This window comes from Poromitra crassiceps, assembly GCF_964638095.1.
Source record: "Poromitra crassiceps genome assembly, chromosome: 10".
Classification (NCBI taxonomy): Eukaryota; Metazoa; Chordata; class Actinopteri; order Beryciformes; family Melamphaidae; genus Poromitra; species Poromitra crassiceps.
In genome coordinates, this window is record NC_139631.1 from 50656976 (window position 1) to 50683205 (window position 26230).

Here is a 26230-nt window from a genome sequence, read left to right on the forward strand (position 1 = left end):
CATGTGGATAGAATCGGCGTTCTCATGAAAGAGGTTGAGAATCATTATAGGCTATAGACGCATAACCTGTTCAATAAAAATGCTTTAAAAATAGCCTACAAAAGTTTCAACATCTGTGCAAACCTAAAATTTGAATTCTGCAGCAATAACAGTCTGTGGTTATTATGGCGGTCTAAATATTAAACCAATTATAGCTGTTTCTAAGGAGCAATCATTTTATACCTTCCATTAACTGTAGCCTATACATGGACTGACTTTTGCTTTGAAATCCTGAAATTATTTCAGTAGCCTACTTACTGCCTGATGGGAAATTGAGTTATATTTCAAAGCTACAATAAAGAAACAATGCTCACTCTCTGTAGGGCGTCGTCAAGGTGATTCACAGGAAATCAAGATCACAAAGTTGCATGCACTGTTTGGCATAAAGTACAAACATGAGCTAAAATAGAGCCGCAAGCGGCAATACCAGGGAGGGGTTCAAGCCTTGAACAAATGCTTAAGAAAGACAAGCACTCGTGCAACTGATGACATCACAACTGCCTGATGACATCACAGTCGGGCAATTGCGTGACATCACTTCCAGAAGAAAAGCACTTGTGCAACTGATGACATCACAACTGCCTGATGACATCACAGTCGGGCAATTGTGTGACATCACTTCCAGTTGAGTGACATCACTCACACAAGATGGATTCGCCCAGGTCAACTGCTGGTCTACAGGTGACGGGTGACTACATCAGGCAGTTGTGATGTCATCAGTGATGTCACTTGAGCAATTTTCGTTAGTTACTCTTACTTTCTCGGGTGACATCACAGTCGGGCAATTGCAAATGAATTCAACACACACACACACACACACACACACACACACACACACACACACACACACACACACACACACACACACACACACACAACTCCCGGAGTGACATCACTTCCCTCACAAATTGTGACTAAGATAAGATCACACACACAACTGCCGGAGTGACATCAATTCCAGGAGACCTCTTAGGTGACTACAGCACAACTATGACATCACAGTCGCGCAATTGCATGACATCATTTCCAGTTATGTGACATCATTTCACACGCTTTTTTACATGAGATGGATCTGCCCAGGTCAACAACTGACCTCCAGGTGCATACGAGCAAGATCACGCATAGTGGCTGCACCGCTTAAAAAGTATGAGAATGAAAAAAATATTTGTAGGGCATCTAGTTCTGTTCCAAGTAGTGGTGGAGGGAGGAGGGATGGAGGACTGTGCTCTCCTATATTACATGAACATCGTCCCTATTCACGTTTTTCTTGGACTTACTTCCCATGATTCTCAGCGGTAGCCGGTTGTCGCGCCGCTGTCAAAGAGTGGGAACGTATGGCTTACAGTATGTTATCCAAAATGGCTAAAAAGAGTAATGTTGTGTGGTTGCATAGCGGCACTATTTTACAAAAACGAGGTGAATGTCAATTCACTGCTACTGTATGGGCTTATTTGAGCCGAAATTGCTAAAAATAGTATGTGGTTGCATAGCGGCCACTTTTATTTTGAAGGCTAAACGTCCAAAACCGGAACTCTTATATTTGGTCATTGAACGGAGCTTTAGCGGTCGCTCTCTTTCAAGATTTTGTTACTCTGTTCTACAATAATGCACGTGTGAAATTATTGTGCTGGGGGATCCATTACACGACAGGTACAAAGTCACAACAATCATTATGATTATTTTCAGTCTCTTTCGCTATGAACGGTCCTGGGAGGAAACAGGAAACCGGCAGCTGGAAACAGTGAGGGAGGGTGTCATGGAAGCGCCCGCGGTCTCACCATGAAACTCGTGAATAGATAGGGCATCTAAATTAGTAGCCACCAATATCTGTCATTGAGCCAGATATTAATTGGCCCACTGATATTGATGGTGATGGTGATCATGTCACAATGCCCTGAAATGACCTGCAGAGGCCGGCCTCTATCTTCCGACAGGCGCTATCCCTAAATAGCGCTTTGCTCACTGTTTGTGGGTGCCTTAAGGCACGGACGATAGCATTCTGCCTTGCACCGTCCGCCAGGTGTTCTGCCAAGTTTTTCTCCCCCACCGAGCGGCAAAAAAAAGCTTCCCCACCTCACGGGAGCTACTTGTAATGATTTATACAGAAATGTAACTTTTCGTGACCTCCCTGATTTCTAAGTTAAAACAGCCCAGAAATATGTTGGGGATGCAATTCTCGGCGGGGATGCGGAAACGTTCACGGCACCTGTCGCAGATGCAAATTAGAGCCGTGCCAATTCTGCCAAAAATCATCTGCGCCCCAAAATGCCTGCGCAAACGGGATTTGGGCGGTCTTAACTACCAGAATTATTCACAGGCGTGGCCAGGCAAGGCTGGCCATTACGTCAATCAAAACCAATCAGATTCCCGTCTCACAATGGTTGTTTGCGCGAGGCATGCAATATGCTGTAATTCTCTCCATGCGTAATAGAGTGTACTCACTCGTGCGAGGACAGAGAGAGCTTATTGGCAGATCGTCTGTGGTGCCAACGACCCTCCGGCTTATGAAGGTAAATAGCCTATGTCCATTGTCCCACAAGTTTTCTCAATTCATTTCCCTCTTTGCGATGTGATAAAAGTTTCACAGTGAGTTATACCTCACTGAATTATCTGCTAATACCCAATTTTAGCAGCATAATTTGATGTCTTGGCGTGGCAAGGCTGTGCTTAATGACATATCCAAAAGGAATTCCACTTTCCACTCCGCAAATACCTCTCTGCGCTGGGAGTGCAGCCGTAATCTCCGTGCAGTGAACCCAGCGCAGAGAGGTATTTGCGCGTAAGAGGTCCTTTTCAAAGCTCTTAGCGCAAAGTAATTGTGCGCTGCTGACGATAGGGTAACGCCATCTATCCCACATTTTAGCGCTGAAACGCCTGCTTTGGCTTGTGGCAGCCAATGCCCAGTACAATTATCACAGGCATCATGGGCTTGTGTCCGCCCCCAATTTGCATTGTGCACGGCGTTAAACGAGGGCAAGCGGAAAATTTGCACTTTTGGGAAGATAGAGCCCCTAATCTTAATGTGGCCTCACGTGCTTAAGACACGACCTCTGCTGTCAGTGCTGTTAACATTCTCCTCTTCAGTGAAGCTGTGTGGTGTGGCCTTTACCGTTACTATTAAAAGAGATTTTTTTTGCATATAAATAAACAAACAAACAAACAAACAAACAAACAAACAAACAAACAAACACACACACACACAAACAAACAAACAAACAAACAAACAAACAAACAAACAAACAAACAAATAAATAAATAAATAGAAACAATGAAAAAAATCTGTGGTACACATAGCTTCATGAGGGTAGCAAGTCTATTCGCTGATCAACATGACTGATACATCTGAATGAGCATGACTCATCAGAGGCTGCTGGGGTGAACTCAGTCGTGATTTGCTGATTGATGTTTGTCGTCATGTTTACAACCCAGTCTGTGTCTGTGACGTGTCATCATGTTTACAGCCCAGTCTGTGTCTGTGACGTGTCATCATGTTTACAGCCCAGTCTGTGTCTGTGACGTGTCATCATGTTTACAGCCCAGTCTGTGTCTGTGACGTGTCATCATGTTTACAGCCCAGTCTGTGTCTGTGACGTGTCATCATGTTTACAGCCCAGTCTGTGTCTGTGACGTGTCATCATGTTTACAGCCCAGTCTGTGTCTGTGACGTGTCATCATGTTTACAGCCCAGTCTGTGTCTGTGACGTGTCATCATGTTTACAGCCCAGTCTGTGTCTGTGACGTGTCATCATGTTTACAGCCCAGTCTGTGTCTGTGACGTGTCATCATGTTTACAGCCCAGTCTGTGTCTGTGACGTGTCGTCATGTTTACAGCCCAGTCTGTGTCTGTGACATGTCATCATGTTTACAGCCCAGTCTGTGTTACAGACAGGGCTGTAAACATGACAACAAACAAGGTCGTTGGTTCGATTCCCCGGTGGGACTGGCAGGATAAATCTGTGTGGTAAAAGTGAAAAGGCAGCACTTGCCCCTCCCTCATTACGACCACTGAGGTGCCCTTGAGCAAGGCCCTTAACCCCAACCGCTCCAGTGGAGCTGATCAGTGTGTTTGAATGTGAACAGGGCGCTCCTGAAAACGAGAGAGATCATTGCTCTCAGTGAGAATCCCCCTGTATAAATAAAGGTTAGAAAAAACAACATGTATTCCAGGAATATTGGTGGCTCATGGTACGCTTCCCAGCGGGCGACCAGCTCTCTCCCCAGCCGGGAAGCAGCTGTCTGCCCGGGGGGAACCTGCTCTGGGGCTGCGTGCAGCGATCCAGACAGCCAGCTGGTGTGCCTTGACAGATGGCAAACATGTTTGCCATTTTACCAACCAGCAGGGGCTGATAGCGAGCGCTGTGATGGCTGGGCACACCGGCACAAACACAGAAGAAGACATGACAGCCATTTTCAAGGAAAGGAGTTTTAGAGCAAGTTGATGATTTATTTAGAAAAATATTAAATGTATTTATTAACAGCGCCGAGCTTTCAAACCCCACCGCTGAGGTTCGCTAAACCCTTGAGCAATTGTGAGTACCTTTGAAAGTTCTCTGCGACACTTGGGAGACGAGTGTTCTTTCGCCGAGTGTGTTTTGACACTTAATTCTCTGATTTTCTAATGGAACTGTAGATCAGGGTTTCTCAACCTTTTGTAAAGTCGAGCTGAAATGGCATTCCCAGGGTATGTGATTCCTTGACGTTTTCTGACTGAAACAGGGTAGAGAGGCAGGGCATAGCGTGTGTAGCAGTTTGATTTTACCGTTGGTTTTGGACGATGGACCGTTTTTAACAGACGTGATGGTGTCGTTATGAGATAGGGATAATCTATACAGTCAATAGGCCTACACCTATCCAAATTACGCATGGGGAGAATTACAGCATGCCTCAGTGTGGTAAAAGTGAAAAGGCAGCACTTGCCCCTCCCTCATTATGACCACTGAGGTGCCCTTGAGCCAGGCCCTTAACTCATTGAGTGCCAATGACGACAATCGTCGTCAATTCAAATAGTAACGTATGTCGATTGTCGTCAATTGCGTTTTTTGACGGTGGGACGTGGATCAAAGCCTGATACATCTCCTGTAAAAATTTGGGGCATGTTGAATGTGTATAACCTATTTTACGGACCCATTAGGTGGCGACAGTGCTCTCCAGATTAGAGAAAGGTGAGGAAAAACAGCAGAAGAAGCCCCGTGATGAAACGGAAACCGCATCGGTATGCATCGATATGCATGAAGCATAACGTTAGCTGTGCCTGCAGCAGCCAATCTGCTCCCACAATTGAGCCCCTCCGTGTCCGCTGCGATAGCCCCTCCACATGATTAGTTGTGGAGTTGTTATTATTCTCAACTGGAAGCGCTGGGAGCCGGTGACAAATACACACGGAACGCTGTGAAAAAGCTGGGTTTTCAGTGCAGAGCAAACGCAGCAGAGAGCCACCAGAGCCACCAGAGACACACCCACGGAGGAAGGGTTTGCAGTAGAGGGGGGTGGGGCACGCAGGGCAGCATACAACACCGACCCAGACAGACCCAGACAGCAGGCTCGATGGACAGATTGGCAAGCTAGAATATCTGATGCCCACCAGCAGTAAATCAAGACCAGCAAGAAAGTGTAGGGTCTGCGCACGCAGGGGCCAGCGCTGCTGGTTGCAGCTAAAAAATATTATTTTGCCAAACAAAATTCCTTTGTTTTCGCTGTTTTATTGAAGGAAATTATTTTTGAGGTGTCACTACATCAGAAAATATTAGCTTCAGAGTCAGTGATGTGCTTGAAATGCTTCATTTCACAAAAGGCTGATTATCTCAGCTTCTAGTTTGAAACGTCTGTTTTTGCTGAAAACAACCTATCTTCTCCGGCTGATAACTAAAGAACGGAAAATGATAAATAAACTCTTTTTTTGCTGATAATACAATAGAGTCTCATCGTTCTTTGGGCGTGTTCGGTGTTTACATAGTAATATCACACAATATTCTGTGGGCCTCGAGAAATCACTGAAAACGCTTTGAAAGGGCTGGCACTGGGAGCATCCGTCTTCCAAAAGTGGCTGGCACTCAATGAGTTAACTGTGACGACACGTCACAGACACAGACTGGGCTGTAAACATGACGACACGTCACAGACACAGACTGGGCTGTAAACATGATGACACGTCACAGACACAGACTGGGCTGTAAACATGATGACACGTCACAGACTGGGCTGTAAACATGACAACAAACATCAATCAGCAAATCACGACTCAGTTCACCCCAGCAGCCTCTGATGAGTCATGCTCATTCAGATGTATCAGTCATGTTGATCAGCTAATAGACTTGCTACCCTCATGAAGCTATGTGTACCACAGATTTTTTTCTTTGTTTCTATTTATTTCTTTGTTTGTTTGTTTGTTTGTTTATTTATTTATTTATATGCAGAAAATTTCTCTTTTAACACATTCACTGCCAGCCTTTTTTTTTTTACTGTAGGTAGGTTCTGCCAGAGGTTTTTTTTGAGGATTCTGGCTCATCTTTCAAGACCCGAGGATTCTTTTCTGCTAAGATTTTGTGAACACACAATATCTCAAAAGAACTAATAGAATGTGTGCTTTCTCTGTCTAAAAGAGTTAGTTTGTAGAGTTAGTAGTTATGTAAGCATTAGCAGTTGAATACAGCATGGTTTCAGCGTCTGGAAATTTATTCTGAGATAAATGGTTTTTGTGAAATTCGATAGAACAGTCACTTTAACCATTCATTTTTGGCATCAGTAAGACGTCAGACATCTAAACAATAGTTTTGAACAGTAATTTCCTCCATAACAGCAGGAAACCCCCCTCTGCTTCCAACTCCTCCCTCCGTGGGCGTTCTCCTCCGCAGCATTTGTCACAAGCGAGTGTTCTGCTGCTGCTGCTGCGAGTTTGAGCAGCCTCCCTCCCTGGCAGCGAGTGTGGATAGGGCTCACTTGTTTCTTGGGTTTGAGAGCTTTGATGAAGCTTTGTGCGATTCTAGGCTTTATGCTGCGTGTTTCAAAGTGTTTTCCACCCAGTCTATTTTTGGAATCCCCCACCGCCAGCTCCCAGCGCGATAATGCGCGAAGTGAAAGCGTTTTCGCCAATCCATTTTACAGTAGAGAATGGTTTCCTCGCGCGTTACCCTACAGTTTTGGCTCTGCATTTCCTAGTGTGGAGAGCACTGTCGCCACTTAGTGGGTCCGTGGAATGGGTTGTACACGTTCGCTGACTCCAATATTTTTATAGGAGACGTGGGGAGCGTTGATCCACGTCCCACCGTCAACATTTTTTTTTTTTTTTTTAAGCCGAGATAACTCGTCTTTGGCAGTGAACCGTCGGATTCTGTAAGCCGAGATAACTCGTCAATGGCAGTGAACGTGTTAATAGTAACGGTAAAGGCCACACCACACAGCTTCACTGAAGAGGAGAATGTTAACAGCACTGACAGCAGAAGTCGTGTCTTAAGCACGTGAGGCCACATTAAGATTAGGGGCTCTATCTTCTCAAAAGCGCTAATTTTCCGCTTTCCCTCGTTTAACGCCGTGCACAATGCAAATTGGGGGCGGACACAAGCGCATGATGCCTGTGATAATTGTACTGGGCATTGGCTGCCACAAGCCAAAGCAGGCGTTTCAGCGCTAAAATGTGGGATAGATGGCGTTACCCTATCGTCAGCAGCGCGCAATTACTTTGCGCTAAGAGCTTTGAAAAGGACCTCTTACGCGCAAATACCTCTCTGCGCTGGGTGTGCTGCACGGAGATTACGGCTGCACTCCCAGTGCAGAGAGGTATTTGCGGAGGGGAAAGTGGAATTCCTTTTGGATATGTCATTAAGCACAGCCTTGCCACGCCAAGACATCAAATTATGCTGCTAAAATTGGGTATTAGCAGATAATTCAGTGAGGTAATCAACTATAACTCACTGAGAAACTTTTATCACATCGCAAAGAGGGAAATCAATTGAGAAAACTTGTGGGACAATGGACATAGGCTATTTACCTTCATAACCCAAAGGGTCATTGGCACCACAGACGATCTGTCAATAAGCTCCCTCTGTCCTCGCACGAGTGAGTACACTCTATTACGCATGGAGAGAATTACAGCATATTGCATGCCTCGCGCAAACAACCATTGTGAGACGGGAATCTGATTGGTTTTGATTGACGTAATGGCCAGCCTTGCCTGGCCACGCCTGTGAATAATTCTGGTAGTTAAGACCGCCCAAATCCCGTTTGCGCAGGCATTTTGGGGCGCAGATGATTTTTGGCAGAATTGGCACGGCTCTAATTTGCGCTTGCGACAGGTGCCGTGAACGTTTCCACATCCCCGCCGAGAATTGCATCCCCAACATATTTCTGGGCTGTTTTAACTTAGAAATTAGAGAGGTCACGTCTACCAGACAATTATATCACTTTGAAACAGTTACATTTCTGTATAAATCATTACAAGTAGCTCCCGTGAGGTGGGGAAGCTATTTTTTGCCGCTCGGCGGGTGAGAAAAACTTGGCAGAACACCTGGCGGACGGCGCAAGGCGGAATGCTATCGTCCGTGCCTTAAGGCACCCACAAACAGTGCGCAAAGCTATATTTAGGGATAGCGCCTGTTGGAAGATAGAGGCCGGCCTCTGCAGGTCATTTCAGGGCATTGTGACATGAGCACCATCAATATCAGTGGGCCAATTAATATCTGGCTCAATGACAGATATTGGTGGCTACTAATTTAGATGCCCTATCTATTCACGAGTTGGCATGGCAAAACTGTTTTTATACTGTTGTACCCTGCCTAGTCAAATTTTAATACATGAAACAGAAACAGAAACATGATTGACTTTTGAGGTGAAAAACAAACGAAATTGGATTTTTTTTGGTATACATTGTTAAATAGGTATACTGTGTGACCAGGGATGTGATCGAAAATAGTTAAAAAGTAATTTTTCATTTCAGCTCGTCTTAAAGCCCCAATCAGTAACTTGTTCACCTTAATATAGCAGCTTTTTAGTCATTGAAGATGGTCGAGTGTATTCTAAGAGGGAGAATGTTGCCTCTATTGGTCCCACAATGCCCTCCAAAGGCCTCTCCTGGCACTAAGCATTTTTGTGCCTGCGTCCCAGAGACAGCATGAGCAGCATACCGCGCATGCACTGTGTACATCGGAAGCGCTGTGTTCAGTAAAATAAGGAAGTAACTCGGTGCCCCCATAATATAATATATCCATGCTCGGTGCGGATTTGCTACGAAAATGATGTTTCACGTAACTATGGATTATTATTTCTGTTAGGATGACGTCATCATTCCTACTTTGACGTCGTCATTCCTACTATGATGTCATCAATCACTGATGATGTCATGATTCATAAGCGTCTTTCATGCCTTTCGCTGGTGATGTCATAACACAGGTGATGTCATATTCACATCTATAAGGGCCTGTTCCTGCAGGTCCTCGCCAGTGATTCATAATCTAAATTCACATCAAGATCAAGGATCATACCAATCTCTGCAACGTCTGCAACCTGCAACTCCTGCAACCAGCAACTTCGGCAATCTCTGCGACCGTTCCCAAACCTCGAACTGTGCAGCCCCAGCCATCAAGTTCCACAACACCCCAGCTTCATCAACTACCCGCGAATAGATCCACACGTCTAACTCCGATCCTGACAGTATGAATCACTCAGAAATGGATTTAGCGGATAGATTTCCACCGATCAAGGAGGAAGACCCTTGGTGGGTGCGAGACCTGCCTTCGGCCACCCGACAGGGGTTTGAAACAATACTTGAGCTGATTGCTCAAGCTGCTTCTAGCTCTGCCCAGCAGGAAAGAGTAATCCAGGCTCTGGCTTCCGAAGCCGCTGATCGGCACGCCCTCTTGATTGGCCGGCTAGATCGTCTCGAAGGGCTAGGCCCCCAGGGTGTCATTCCGCAGCCTCTGCGAGACCTCGCACTTGAGTCAAGACGCCTGATTGCCCACCAGGAAAAAGCAATCCAGGCTCTGGCTTCCGAAGCCGCTGATCGGCACGCCCTCTTGATTGGCCGGCTAGATCCTCTCGACGGGCTAGGCCCCCAGGGTGCCATTCCGCAGCCTTCTGCCCCTCCTGCCCCAGCTTTCGAGCGCACCGCCGTTCCGGAGGTTTCCAGACCTGCTACTCCCCCGTCCACAGCGGCCGTTGCTTCTAGCTCTGCCTCTCGGCCGCCTCCAGCTGCTAAGGGCATATTCTGGGGGGGAGTTCGCGTCATCCCAGAGCAGGGGCAGCCACATTCGAGTCCCAGCAGCCATCTGTACCGTGATCTGACCGGCAGGGTTCTCATCACACCAGAGGAGAGGCAGCGCCGTTTGGACACCCGGAGCTGCCTGTACTGTGGTCGAGCCGGGCATTACCTCTCCTCCTGCTCCCGGCGTCCAGTAAGTGGTCCCACCGCTCGCCGGCCCGTGGTACTCTCAGTGGATCAAGACTCTACGTGTCCAGCCGAAAGATCTGTACGGTTGGGTAGCGCTCCCTGCAGGACCCAGGAGTGGCAGTGTGTCTCCAAGAGGGTTAACGAGTTGGAGAGGACTGTCGACCGTCTCATTGGGAAGTTCAATCGCTGCCTGCAGATCGGCTCCGTCCCCCCGCAGGGGGCCTCCGAGTCTACTGGCCCTGAGGCACAACCTGTGGACCTGCCCCTCGCCGAGTCTGAACCTGTACCTGAGGCACAACCTGTGGACCTTCCCCTCGCCGAGTCTGAACCCGTACCCCAGCAGCAGCCAATTCCTGTCCTTGACCAACACGTAGGTCCCAGCTTCATGCTGGGAGGTTCCCGTAGTGTCGTCAGCCCTCGGTCAAGAGCAAGAAGAAATAAGAGGCGTTTAAAGGAAGAGACGGTGGGTGACCCCCCCAAACTACAGGTCGGGAGGGCAGGCCTCGCTGTGTCAGATCCCCCTGCGGCTCTGCCTTCGGAGACGGCGGCATTTGACCCTTTTGATGGTCTCCAGCCTCCCGTGTTTGGATCGTGCCCCGGGGGATGGCCGGCCCCAGAGGATCCACCGGACCCGGTGGAAGTTCTATCTACGTATCGGTCCATCTATGGCTTCGATATCCTGTATTAGGGAGGAGCACCTCCACTGTCCTACACCCCCTTTGGGGTCTGACCACCTGCATCTAACCACCTGCTGAAGGGCACCTCACTCTCTTACACCCCCTTTGGGGCCTAACCACCTGCGTCTAACCACCTGCGGAAGAGCACCTCCACCAGAACCTACGGATTTTTTGTCTCCCAGATGCCATCCTTGATGGCCCCATTGGACGCCAGGTGACGTCCGTTGAGGGGAGGGTACTGTTAAGATGACGTCATCATTCCTACTTTGACGTCGTCATTCCTACTATGATGTCATCAATCACTGATGATGTCATGATTCATAAGCGTCTTTCATGCCTTTCGCTGGTGATGTCATAACACAGGTGATGTCATATTCACATCTATAAGGGCCTGTTCCTGCAGGTCCTCGCCAGTGATTCATAATCTAAATTCACATCAAGATCAAGGATCATACCAATCTCTGCAACGTCTGCAACCTGCAACTCCTGCAACCAGCAACTTCGGCAATCTCTGCGACCGTTCCCAAACCTCGAACTGTGCAGCCCCAGCCATCAAGTTCCACAACACCCCAGCTTCATCAACTACCCGCGAATAGATCCACACGTCTAACTCCGATCCTGACAATTTCATCACGTGGTGAGTACCCGATGTCACAACATGCATAGAGCTTTCTAGTGCTGTTTTGTTGACTTTGAACGGCGATATCGATACCGATACTATTGCACCCAGAGGGCGCAGTTTCCCCAATAGAGAAACTTGGAAAAGTTGCTGAATGGGGCTTTAAGGAGCACAATAGAAATAAGTCTCCCGGACTTTATTGTGTGTGAATTCCTTGACAATTTTATACTGGTGTATGAGTTTCTGTTCATTATGTATAATTCATTCATTCATTCTGAATGTCCAAGGACCACCTTCTCAATAAATGAGAGAGAAAAAACATGACAAAAAAGCTGAAAAAGTAAACTGGTCTGTAAATATGTTATGTCAGCTGCATGGTGATATTCAAACATAACTGGTCATTGAAATTATGCATTTTAATTTGACTTTTTTTTATATAATGTTTAGGTACCGCAGTGTGCAGAAATATGGAAAGACTAAAAGGCGAGAATAACATTTTCATGGCACGCAGAACACTGTCTTTAGGACCCTGGAGAGCTCTTAAAGGATGGCTTTTCCGTGGTGAATATGAAGATCTATTAAATGTAACGGACCTATGGAGTTGGGATCCGTTGAATTTTTTTGAATTGATGGTTGCTAGCCAGATAAATCAAAGAAAATGCACTGTGTGGGGTGGGGTGGGAGTGGGAGGGGAGGGGCGGGTGCGAAGGGGCAGAAATACTCCACTTCCACAATGCACTGGGCTCGTGGCCTTCTAATAAGTCCACGCCCAGCCCGCAGGCAGGCCCTTCCACTATGAAGACATCAAACTCCAGTAGGTGGCGGTAATGCACAAAAAGTTGTTTGCACGCAATCTTGCTATTACTCAACTTTACTTCGTTTGTTCATCAAACGATAATGGCAAGGGTTAAATGTGTAGTTAGCGCGTGCATGGCGAAGAAGAGGAGAGAAGCAGAGGAAACGGGCAAAGTGCTTATTTTGCATTTTTCCCCAAAAGATTGAGCGCTACGGCTAGCCTAACGCTAGGTAGCTAGCATTAGCATAGGCCTCCATTAGCTTGGACCTGCGAGTTTGCAATAACCTAGTCATTTCAAAGAGGACTATCAAAGTTATTTTCTAGCCACGGAGACAGAAGGGGACATGAAAAGTTTGAGAACCATATACTGTCTTAGAAAATGCAGTAGGATTTCTATGACAAACTGATCATAAATTAAGACATTTTATAGGTTGGTGTGAAATTTAACAGCTCTGCATCCCATGTGTTTATACTTTGTTTTTACAACAGTAAAAAGTTCACGTTTCTTTGGTTAACACAGTAGTATTGAGGCAGCTGCAGAAATAATAGATGCCAGCAATAACTGCTCAAAGAACTCAAAGAATCTATTGCATCTAATGTAAATATCAACCTATTCGCTAGAGCTTTTACAACCCCATACCGGCATGACTGATTATAGTGGCAAATAACCAAAGCAACATATATTTAAAATTTTAATACAGGTTCTGACAATATATAAACACTATGCAAACTATAATAATAAGATGTAGCCTACAGAAAATGAAAAATATATGTCTAGCTAATTCTAAGATTTCGAAAATGTTCTCTATGCCATGGATTGTTTGCTGGAAGCCACGGTATTGTTTATCAGGTGAAGGGTACATGGATCGCCTGCACAACATGCTGGCAAAACAATACGATGATGCCTCCCTCTCTCGCACTGTAGTCCCCACTGGAGGAAATGTCGATAGGCTATCAGGACATCACGACACTGTCAGCAAACAAACAAAAAAAACAAAGAAAAAACAGTATTAGAACGGCAAGACTATTTTCAGTGTAACGTTTGACTTGCATACAAATGTTCTGCTAAATATTATTATGCAAAATACGATTGGTTATCATCATACTCTACTGCTAGCTATCAGGACTAACTTTACACAGACACCAAAACAGTATAGTAACATATTGTTACACGTATCGTTGTATCGCTATGAAAAACATAATCACATAATTACTAAATTTATTCCCAGATGCCACTATAAGACCAAAACAGTATAGTAATGTATTACACGTTCTGCTATTACAGTACTCACTCGATGCTGCTGGCTCTTCTACTTTATTTTCCGTCTCCTCACAAAAGTTTCTAAACCCCAATGATCCATGGTCCAAAACATTACACATCCCTTTCGTTCCTCGGCATATTCAGCGACTTCTTCAAGAAGAAATTGGCCTCTCGCTGTAGCAGAGCGATCCATCGGAGCACATTTGCGGCAGCGGCACAATGCAGAATTTGTCTATTGGTCTATTTAATGCCTCTCTTAAAAGAGCACCTCGGAGACGCTCAGTCTCCCTGAGACTGAGCCAGCCGATAGGTTAACTGTGCCTGGCTGAGCCACGTGTAACGTATAGGGCAAGCCGACTTAATATAAGTCCAGGGTGCAATAATGATAATTGGCACGGAATGTATACTTACTCTACGTATTTTGCTTACGTAGACATATTCTACTTATTTTTGCTTCTATCGCATTTACTACTGTTATTCTATGCTATGTTGTGTTCTTCTGCTTATTTTGCTTAATATCGCATTTACTACTGTTTATTTTATGCTATGTGTGTTCTGTGAACGAGCTACTGTAACTTGTCCCAATTTCCCCCTGGGGATCATTCAAGTCTTTCTGATTCTGATTCTGATTCTGATCATACTACTGACATTGTAATGATACAAATCTGGTTGAAAATCAGTAAAGCCGTCCTTTAAAGCCTATGTAGCTAGCTGACATGTCAGACATGGCTGTAAAGCTGACTCTTGTCATTCTAATTAGCCCAGTTTCATTCAGATATCATAAGATGGCTGATATGTACATATTTGTCTGGATGTCTAGTTTCTGCCAAACACCAGAAGCTCCACTCTAGCATAAAAACAGAGCTCGTCAAACATGGACTCACGGGCTGAGCTTCAACTTGAAAATATGATGAGATTGATGATTGAGAAACACCGCTGTAGATCACTTGAGCTTTAGCTCGTCCAACGATGTTGGCGTGACGTACAGTTCCAATTACGAGCTAATTGAACTCCAGACGAAATCTGATGATGAGTTTTCCATGTAATTAGGCTACTGGGGGCGAATGATGGTTTTAGCGTTGGCCACACATGATTTCTGTTTGTCACTTCATGTATTTTATTATTCTGTTTGTACCTGAGTCTGTGTGCCTATGTTTTTTTGTGTTCTTTGTTTTTACCTGGCTGCACCCTCGGGGACAATAAAGTTGACTTGAACTTGAACTTTGTCGCTGTCATCCTGAAAACCTTGTATCGCCAAAAAAAAAAAAAAAATTAACAGGGAAGAAAAAAACATTCAAATTTTAACATAGTAATATAGTAATAACAACATTAATAACCAGTAATATAACATCTTTCACTGGTCCAAAGTACATGAAACTTTCACAGGTTATTATTTTTGGGTTAGGGTTGTCAAAAGTATCGATAGTATCGAAAAGTATCAATACTGAAAATTTTAATCGGATACAATACACATTTGCAACAGGTATCGATAGTATCGAAAGTATGAATAGTAACAATTTTAAATGGATACAATACTCATTTGCAACAGTGTTGATAGCATCAGTGCTTTCTTTTAATGAAAAATCACTGATTTTTCCCTCCCTATCATTGGTGGGTATCTGTTGATTCAACAAGCTAAACGTGTTCTGATGGCTAGAACAGGGGTAATCTGCTGTTTAAATTCAAAGTTTTATCAGGCCTAGATTATGGAGAAGTGTGCGCCTGTCTATCCATCTAACTTTATTTTTATGCTTTTATTCTTTATGATGTCATCATCCCCCCTTCCCGTGGTATCGAAAATGGTATCGAGTATCAATATTTTCCTGGGTATCGTATCGAAGTAGAAATTCTAGTATCGTGACATCCCTAGGTAGCCACTAAATCCATTTGTGTGTGTGTGTGTGCGTGTGTGTGTGTGTGTGTGTGTGTGTGTGTGTGTGTGTGTGTGTGCATGCCCGTGTGTGCGCATGTGTGCGTGTGTGTGCGTGTGTGTGTGTGTGTGTGTGTGGGGGGTGGGGGTGGAGATACAAGGTTTCTTTCCGACACAGACGACTGAGATTTAGATGTATTTATATTCACGATAAGAGCAGTAGGAACACAACAAGAACAGTAAAGAAGGGCAAATTGTGTAGGTGAGATTCAGGAAACCTAGGGGCTTTTCGTAGTATGAAAGTATGCAAAAGGCAAAAGCCCTTAAAGTGACATATAATCATGTAATGGGGAGTTGGGTGGGGGGTGGGGGCGTACGTAAGGTCAGTGTCTGTGGGATGGGATAATGTCCATGTAAAATTAATCCCACACCTCAATAGGCATAAACAAATATAAAAGTCATGTAGAACCAAAAACAACCACAGCAAAAAACGTCTTTAACCAAAATCTTCAAAAAGTCTGATTTGTCATTGTAAATGTGTGTGAGCCCTGCATGTTAACCCTCTCATCTCTCCTCAGTGTGTGTGCGTGGCCTGCTCCTCTTGGCATGCCTGCAGTGCCTCTCTGTGGCGCGGTGCGGCTGTGAGCCTCGTCTCGTCCACGTGGGGGCAGTGTTGAGTCAGAAGCGTTACGAGCAGGTGTTCAGGGAGGCGGTGAGCCAGGCCAACGCCGCCTACGGCCGCGACACCTTCAAGATGAACGCCATCTCTGTCACTCACAAGCCCAACGCCATCCAGATGGCCCTGTCTGTGTGTGAGGACCTCATCTCCAACCAGGTACACACACACACACACACACACACACACACACACACACACACACACAAGGACTCAGCTGGTCCTGACCCTCACTAACCCTCCAAATGAACTCAGGTGAGGCTTCATCTTTTTAAACGTGATTTTCAGAAAATGCTTAAAAAGTGATTCACGTTTGTGAAGATTATCCTGCTGAACACAAATTACGACTCACATAAACTTTAGTTTTTTTAAAGAGTTCACAAAATGTTAGGGTTGTGCTACAACCCGGGTTTTACGAGTGAGAACGAGAGCTCTCACTCTAGTGCCATCTCCGCTGCGCACGCAGCCACTGGAAGAATGTTATTTTTGCTCCAAAAATGATCTTTACATAAAACCAACCACCCACCAACAGGTGGCGTGGTACCTCCCTGGGCTGAGGCGGCCAACCTCATTCCTTACCCACGTGACTACGTCACGTCCGCCAGACCAGGGGAGGCCACTCCTTCTTCCAGGTCGCTGAGAACGACGCATCCAACGACGCATCGACGCAGCAAGGCTGGGTAGTGAAAGCTCTCGTTCTCACTCGTAAAACCCGGGTTGTAGCACAACCCTAACGTTTTACTTCGTTTCGAACTCAAGCTCTCACTCTAGTGCCAAATTCAACCGCCTTTGCTGCCGGGAGCACTCCTCAGAGCGACCCGAGAGGCATCGGTGAACCACGGCCGCATGGCAAAATGCCCATGCCGAACCGTGTGGCATTTGGAGCGGCAACGATACTACCTTCTTGCCACTGACAGTACCGCATGCGCGAAACGCAAACCGGACACGTCAAGGCTGTAGTATCTAACAAACGTGTGATGAGAGGACCATGAGGCCGCAGCGCACATGTCCTCCACTGATACACCACGCAACAACGCGGAAGAGGTCGCAATGCCCCGTGTAGAATGCGCCTTGATACCCTCCAGGGGTACCTTACCCACGGCAGAGTATGCCAAAGCAATCGCCTCCACTATCCAGTGTGATAAGCGATCCTTGGAAAGGGGTCCGCCCTGGGCCCTCTGCCTGAAACAGACCAACAACTGGTTTGTAGTGCGTAATGAACGCGTCCTGGCCACATAGGCCGAGAGCGCCCTTACGGGGCACAGCATGTGCAAACGTCTCTCCTCGCCCGAACTGAATGGCGGGGGACAGAATGCTGACAAGTCTATGACCATAGACCTAAAGCTGGCATTAATATTCTTACGTTGATAAGCTGGGTTAGGTCGCAACGTAACCCTGCGCCCATCATCCCCGAAAACCATACAGGCCTGCTGCACCGAGAGGGCAATCAGGTCACCAACCCTCTTTCTTGACGACAAGGCCAGCCACAGATCGGCGGAGTCTAAGGGCTCAAACGGATGACCCGCGAGCCCGTCCAGCACCGTAACCAAGTCCCATTTGGGAAAGACGCACCGCGTCGCGCGCCGCGATGCGAAGAGATGGACGCGGGCGTGGCCGCGGCCGAACCTGGCCCAAATCTGTTCCACCACCTGAGGGTGGAGGCACCTGCTGTTCGCCCGAGACAGCAGGTCGGCCCCGAAATTCAGCCGGCCTGGCAGATGAACCGCTGACAATGAAATGAAACGGGGATACGCCCACAGGTGAATCTCCGCTGCTAACCGGTTCAGCGCCTCCGACTGCATACCGCCCTGCTTTTTCAGGTGGGCGATCGCCGCTGTATTGTCCGCACGCATCAAAACATGGCATCCATGCCGCTGGAAGTGAAGTAGAGCCAGGCGAATCGCCTCCAGCTCTAGCATGTTTATGTGGCGAAGCTCCTGAGCCTCCCACCGGCCGTTCGGCGAAAAGCGCCCGCAAACCGCACCCCATCCCCAGAGGGAGGCGTCGGTGCGAATAACCAACCTGAGCGGGACAGGGCCCAACCGAGTGCCTCTTGAGAGGTAACGGGGGTCAGCCCATATGGCCAGCGCCCGCCATGCCGGACATGTCAGAGGAACCCTGCGATGACGGTCCCTGGCCGGGTCCAGGCGATGCCTGAGAAACCAGATCTGGAACGGGCACATGTGCAGTCTCCCCAGTGGGAGCACATGCACTGCTGAGATCAGCCCCAGCATGACTGTGCACTGATGCACTGACACGGAGGGACACAGACCTAGCGTCTTTTCCGTCTGCACTGTGCGAGCCTGTCACTCTGGCAAAAGGATGGCCCGGGAGTCCAGCTCGAGCCCCAGGAAGGTCGCCACCTGCGCTGGGACGAGGCAACTCTTCTGCCAGTTCACCAAAAACCCTAAGGTCTGCAGGTGATCGGTCACCACCTTGATATGTTCCGTGGCACGGACCCTCGAGTCCGCCACTATGAGAGCGTCGTCGAGATAGAGGAAGACGCGAATCCCACTCCAAGGCTGTCTCCACGCACACCGTTCGTGGGCTCAAAGACATGCCAAACGGCAGGACACAGAACTCGTAAGCCTTTCCCAGGAAAGAGAACCTCAGGTATTTTCTGTGTCTCTGAACCACGGGGACATGGAAGAACGCATCTTTCAGATCCACGGAAGTAAAGAAATCCCCCGGCCTCAACGCGTTGAACAGGCAGGGGAAAGAGAGCATTCGGAACGGGAACTTCCTCAGCGTCTTGTTGAGACGCCGAAGGTCCAGAATTGGACGCATGGAGCCGTCCTTCTTGGGCACGACAAAGTACCTGTGATAGAAACCCGAGCGCACCTCTGCCTTGGGAACCGAGCGAATCGCCCCCTTGGCGAGGAGCGAAGTAACCTCCTTGCGGAGTATGTCCATGGACCCCCCCTCCACGGCCGAATCGGGGATCCCGTCGAACGTGGGTGGAGGCCTGGCAAACTGGAGAGCGTATCCCTTCTTGAGGGTGCGCCGTAACCATGGGGTCGGGAAACATAGAAGCTCCCAGGCCCTGAGCCTGTTGGACAAAGATGGTCTCTTGTGGCCAAAAGGAGCGGAAACCGCCCCTCTGGTCATGAGTATATTGTTGGGCACCAGGACCTGATCTGGTGCCCTGACGCGGGGAGAAAATGGGGGGAGCAGGACGTGAGAGGCTACGCCCCCCTGCCGCATGGTCAGCTCCGTAGAAGCTATGCATGCCGGGGGAAAATCCCTTATGCACACCCCAACTACTGACGCGCCCCGTGGGTGCGTCATATCGAAGTAATCCTCCCGCCGCGCGACTTTCACGGGCTGGGGGGACTGCGGAGACAACGTCCTTTTTCAAGCCCGGCCGCACGCGGATCTGGGCCCCGCCTAATGCGGGCCAACGTCCGGCACTGGGGTCCACAGGAGAGCTCCCGACCGACAATGGGCCCACGGCGCCATTGATGGTGGGCTTGTCCTGGATGCATCCAGCCGAGGCCAGGCCGTAGCCATGGACCAAGGCGAGCCTTGATGACGGGTATGAGACCCCGGGAGAGCTCCCGACCCAACTCGGGCCTTGGGCGCCGAGGACGGTGGGCTTGTCCCTAAAGCTACAAGCCGAAGGCTTGCTCCGAGCCCAGGCCTTGGCGAGCTGCCGCCCCCGCCGGGCGCATAGCGCCGGCGAGTGGCGGACTGGGCAGGTCCCTGTTGAGCTCCGGACCGAAGTTGAGCACTGAGCTCCAACGACGGCGGGCTCATAGTCCCTCCCTCCCCCAAGGAAGGCGACTAAGAGCGGGCCAGGTCACCTGCCGCACGCGCACCCCCTCGTCCACGCTGAGGGCGAGAGCCGTGTATCCTGGCCTGCCGTGGGACCCAGGATGGGCCCACTGTGGCCGGGTGGGGTGCCGCCATTGAGGGCGCACAAACCTGGCTTGGGGCCCGCACCCGCGGGCGTGGGGTTTCTTGCGGAGCCGGGGGCCCCGGAGGGCGGCTCGGCGCATGCCCTGCCACCTAAAACCGGTGGTCGTCCCCTCGTTGCCACCATGGCAAGAGGGATCTGACCGCAGTGGAGTCTCGCTGCTGCCTCTCCAACCGCTGGGCCAAATCCTCCACGGAAGGACCGAATAGGCCCTCCGGATAGAGATCTTCGCCCCCAGTAGCCTACTCTTCTCCTGCTCGGAGAGCTGAGTGAGGTTCAGCCACAGGTGTCGGTGCGTCGGAGAAGGCCATGACCTTCCCGCTGTTCTGCGCCAGGCAGCCCCTGGCTGTCCCTCCCTTCTTCATGGCAGCCGCCTGGCTCATTGCACGAGTTAAGAAGCTAACTCGTAGCAAGCACTCGCAGGCTGTACCCGGTTTAGTGGAGGTTTTAAAGTATGAAGCTATGCAGTAAGCCGCCCTGAGGCTAGCGAACCTGCGCGTGCAACGGTAAAAGGGTAGCAGAAGTGCTAACGCACAATATGGTCAGATGCTAGCCGCACAGGTGCGAGCTAGCTATCTAGCTAAAACTTGAGAGCACAGCTCTTGAGCTACTACTCTCTCTAACGTTACTCCAGCCGTAGTCTCGGTTTCCAGACGTTTGGTGAGCGGCGCCAACAGCGCCACCTAACCACCAAACGGAATTTACTGTTCCAAATCTGGTTCAGAGCCCGGCGAGAATGGCCGGCAGCAGACATGCCTACATTTATTATTAGAATTTTATTTGGTAGCGGCAATGCAATGTTTCATAGTTCCAATATAGAGCAAGACACTGATGTGCTGCAAAGAGAGTTTATACCTGTTGTTTATTTTACAAAAAAAATTCCTACCCGGAAGTGGTGCGCTTGCTACTGTGAGTCATCAGCAGGCTCTGTAACGTAGCCTCGGGAGTCGGGCTTATCGCTTTGGGAAAGACCTCTAGCCGCCGGGGCCGGATGAAACACGTCCTATTAACTCATTCAGCGCCAATGACGTCTTTGACGTGTTATCAGGAATAGCCCAGAGGGCCAATGACGTGTTTGACGTGTTTTTGTTTTTATTACTGCAGGGCGTAGTTCAAACACTTCCTCAGCCTGTGACATAGTATCAGGTCCCTACCATCTAAGACAACACGTGAACAAACACATACCGCAGCTGTTGTTTTGAAATTGAGCAGGAGGAAAAGCAGAAAACAGATAAGGAGCTTGCCTTGTGCAGACAGGAGAAACGCCATTGAAACGCCCCTCGCGCGCTGCAGGAGCTGGTCGCTTTCCTGTGTGCCAGCCGGAGAAAATGGGAGAAAGTACTGTAATCCAGAGATGCGTTTGATCATCGGAGGAATGAGGAAATGATCGATCAGAGGGGCGGTGAGGACGTGTTGAATAGCCGAGGGGAAAACGGGAACGATCAGGCAGGGAGGATACTAGGACAGGGAGACATGGACGACGACGGGTGGACCAGAACAAAACAAAATAAACACACAAGGCAGAAGCGGCAGTCACAGCAGCCCGCTGTCTGTTCTCAAGAGCTATTCAGTTGGTTCATGAAATCGCTGGGCTGCGTGCCCTCCAGTGTTGCTCCTGGCCAATCCCGGCGCCACAGGGCGTGGTTATTGCTTATCCTATGTGGGGTTAGAAATCACGCAACGAAGGGGGATCGTGTGTGTGTGTGTGTGTGTGTGTGTGTCTGTCTGTCGGTGTGTCTGTCTGTCTGTCTGTCTGTCTGTCTGTCTGTGTGTCTGTCTGTCTGCACACTCACTCACACTGCTGTATTGTTGAATGTAAAAAAAAAGCACTTCATGTGTATATATATATATATATATTTTTTTTTTTTTTCATTTGTGTCATAACGAATAGTATTTACATGTCTGATGTCAATACAGTTCAAAATAAAAGAATTGAGAGCGAGTTCTGCTTGAGAATGTGTATTTTACAGAAATTGCATTTTCTCCTGTTTGTCATCTCAGAGAGACCTATTGGGTGAAAACAGGGTGTATATAAATGGATATAAGTAGAGTACAGAACATGCTAAAAGCTCACTTTTTTTTTCCTGGTGAACCCAGAGACGTACATCTTCATTTTGAGGTATTGCAAATCACTCTGGTGCTAATAGATAATTTACTGTGGGTCTTGAAAGATGACCAACAATTATGAAAATCTTTGGCCTGTGCTAAATATTGGCAGTCCTAAACTGGCCATGAATGAGTTAACAAGTTATGTTTGTTTCTAAGTGATTAATATGTTTCTCCGCAAACGCGACAGCACCGGTTCTGCATGCTCCCAGAAAGCAGGCCCGCCCACAACGCTCATGATTGGTTCTCCGATGCAAGGCTTCCAACAGCACCACCTAACGTTATGAAAAGATTTAAATGGTAATATTCTCAGTCTTACAGTAGTGAAACGGATTAAGACTGAGAGCTGAGTCTACTCCAGCTGGAGTGAACGTAAGCGCTCTCCACGGGTGTCCACCCGCTATGCCGACCACCCGCAATGCTGACCTTAGGTTTAGGCGTGGGGGGTGGGAGAGGTTAGGTTTTGGGTTAGGGTCTGGGGGAGGTTAGGTTTAGGCGTGGGGGGTGGGAGAGGTTAGGTTTTGGGTTAGGGTCTGGGGGAGGTTAGGTTTAGGTATGGGGGGAGGTTAGGTTTGGCGTGGGGGCTGGGAGAGGTTAGCTTCACCGACACGCTGCACGCCGCCTTGCTCAGCTGGTTCTGCTTGTGGGCTATCGGCATTGCGACCTGTCGGCACATAGACGCGGGACCTCTCCATGGCGGTAGCCTGCGCCTAATATGCTAGCACACAAAGGAAGATACTGTTTGCACGGATGCAAGCTAGCTATCCATTCACGACTGAGAGCGGCACCCTCGGGTTACAGTCCCAGATGAACGTCACCCCCTCCGGGGAGAACGCAGCCAGCTACACGGCGGTAGCCTATTGTAATGTGCTAATACAAGATAGATGCTATCCGCACGGATGCAAGCTAGCTATCTATTCAATAACTGAGAGCGGCAACCACTCGAGTTAGCTCTCAGAATGCCCTTTCTCTATCGTCACCCCAGCCGGGGTGGACGAAGCAAGCTACACGGCGGTAGCAACAGGTGTTAACCACACAATAAGGCAAGATGCTCTTAGCTTATGATGAGCTTGTCCGTCGCCGCTGGTGAAGAGATGCAGGATCGGGTCCCCGAAGCCTGAAGAATCTCGTCCACGCAAGCCTTCTTAAGGTGGGCAAATAAGACAGAATTAGCCTAGCTTAAGAGCGCAAACTATGAGTTAACACGGAGCTTCAATAAACACGTCCTCTAGCGAGCTGGAAGAAACGAAGGAGTGGCCTCCCCTGGTCTGGCGGACGTGACGTAGTCACGTGGGTAAGGAATGAGGGTGGCCGCCTCAGCCCAGGGGGGTACCACGCCACCCAGGGGTGCCGTATAGGGGGGGAAACCTAGGACGATTCTAGGGGCCCTTGAAGCTGACAGGGGCCCTACATTTTTTTTTTTTTTTTTTTTTTTTTTTGCAATTCCATCGCGGGCCGCACAGGGGGCGCCCGCGGGCCGCCAGTTGAGTATCTCTGGTCTAGTCTGTCCGGCGCCATCTGAACATTTATTCAACTTTTCTTAACTACTGGAAATTACCCTGTTAGACCTTAGTGAAATATGCTTACTTCACAGAGTGTTTACATTTCCCTCCTGTCTAGCGAACATTTAATCAATGCAAACAATTGTTTGCAAGCCGTTCCTAACTGATGAAGGAGGTGAGACACACACAGCAGCATTGTGTTGAATGACATGGTACAGGTGTAGTTGGCACAATTGCAGTGGGTCTGTGGGGATTTATTTGTAATACTAATAATAATAATAATAATAGTAATAAAAAAATAGGAAGGATCAACACAATTTATTTGTCCACATAATGACCATTATATGAAAGGAAAAGCAGCCCACAAATGACAGCCAATGAGAAAAGGAGAACATAATGATATTAAGACTGAATAATGATATCACAACAGTCTCATGCTAAACACTCTCCTGTTGGACTCCACATGTGTATCAATATTATTTCTAGTCATTAGTTGATAGTGTTTCTTTGTTCCCTCTGGGGTATTCAGAGCAGAGAGAGAGTATGATGATTCAACAGGGATGAGAGTGAGAAAAGGAGCAAATATTGATGGTTAAGACTGAATAATGACAACACTACAGTGTTATCCTAATATAATTTAAAATGCGATATTATCCTCTAAATCAGCTTCAAACAGCCCAAATTTTTCGGCCGGCCCCCTTCGGACGCCGGCATCAGTGGGGCCCATACTATGTCCTGTCATGGGGCCCAAAATCCCTAACATTCTTCCAGTGGCTGCGTGTGCAGCGGAGATGGCACTAGAGTGAGAGCTTGAGTTCGACACAAAGTAAAACTGCCCTCGGGTAGACGCTATAGAGTTCCTGCGGCAACCAAGAACTTCTACAAAAAATCTTTCATACCAAACGCAATAAATCTGCTAAGTTCATAAACGTCAGACTCATCCACATCAGAACCATGTCCGTTATCGCTGTCTGTCTATGTTGTATTATGTACCCTATCATTTCCTGTGCTGTGTACTGTGTCTTTGTACCATACTTTTCATGTGTGCAAGCAAACCTGTGAAGCCAAAGACAAATTTCCACATTGTGGACAAGAATAAATTGAATTGAATTGAATTGTTAACCACAGACCTTATTTTATGTATTTAAGTGAAATCCCCATTCTAAAACCCATTCACTTTTCCCCTGAAGATCCAACATGCTACTTCTGGACTCATTGCTGTGCTGCTCTATTGATGCAGGACAGTCCACTCACACTCCCTGCTTAATTGTTTATTGCGGATCCCCATTAGTCTACAGCAAAGGTGAGACTACTCTTCCTGGGGTCCAAACACGTAAAATACAAACATAAAAGTCCAAAAGTATTGGAGTAAAAACAATACAACAAAAATAAATAAAAACAAACAAAAAACAAGTGAGTCAAGGCTCACTCAATATTCATGTCAATCAAATATTAACAGTATCACTCTTCTCATAAACAAAAATAAATTTATCGGTCTTCCTGAGTAATTGCATCAGCAAAAACACTTATCCTGACCTTATTTTTACCATACTCACATGAAACCATCATATTATAATTGAAATACTTGATTACAATATATAATACATAATACATACCGTAATACAAATTCCTTACATGTTGCACAATTAACAAATCAGTAAATCAAAGACCAAAATCTATCTTATTATTCATAACTGCAATTTTTAACTTTTTTTTAAACATAAATTTGTTCCTTACCATAGTTATATTTCTCTGTATTTTATTCCAGTAAGCAACTGCTCTATACATTACCGTCTTTTTCAGTGCATTTGTTTTTGGTAGAGGTAGAGTAAACCGTGAATCTAATGCTTGCCTTGTGGTATATCCATGTCTAGACTTAGTTGGGTCCAGTTGTGCGTGCAAGCCCTCTGGTTTCCCAGTATTCCAGATGTTAAATAAAACAGTTACAAGGCTACATGCTATCCTCCGTTCCACTGTCATCCAGGACAGAGCGGCATGCATCCCACCGACACCGCTCCTCACAGAACAGCGTAGAGCGAGGCGTGCCGCCCTGTTCTGAGCGAGCTGGAGTCTGTTCAGGTCAAGCTTAGAGGCATTGGACCATATGGCTGGACAGTAGTCCAAGCGTGATAAGACCAAAGATTGTAGTACAAGCTTCGCTGTACTATTAGTCAACAGATTTCTACACCTTCTGATCATTGAGGTACAACAGCTCATTTTAGACACCATGTTGTTGATGTGTTTCGACCAAGAAAGCGTTTCTTGAATTACCACACCCAACAGCTTGGCCTCTCTGACCTGTTCGATATCTACACAGTTGAGAACGAGATTTAGTTTTGGATTTGATCTAGATGCATATCTGGAGACTATCATTATACTTTTAGTTTTTG

The 26230-nt window shown here is 47.5% G+C and overlaps 1 protein-coding gene across 1 annotated transcript in view; it reads left to right on the forward strand.

The window, feature by feature from the left end:
* The window catches only part of LOC310784501 (glutamate receptor ionotropic, NMDA 1-like), a gene marked incomplete at both ends in the record, with an annotated part of 339903 nt that overhangs the window by 12395 nt on the left and 301278 nt on the right, over positions 1-26230 (forward strand). The window contains one exon of the mRNA XM_083645485.1: positions 16219-16475. Within this exon, the coding sequence (XP_083501611.1) occupies positions 16219-16475 (257 nt within the window). The remainder of the gene's footprint in view (positions 1-16218; positions 16476-26230) is intronic.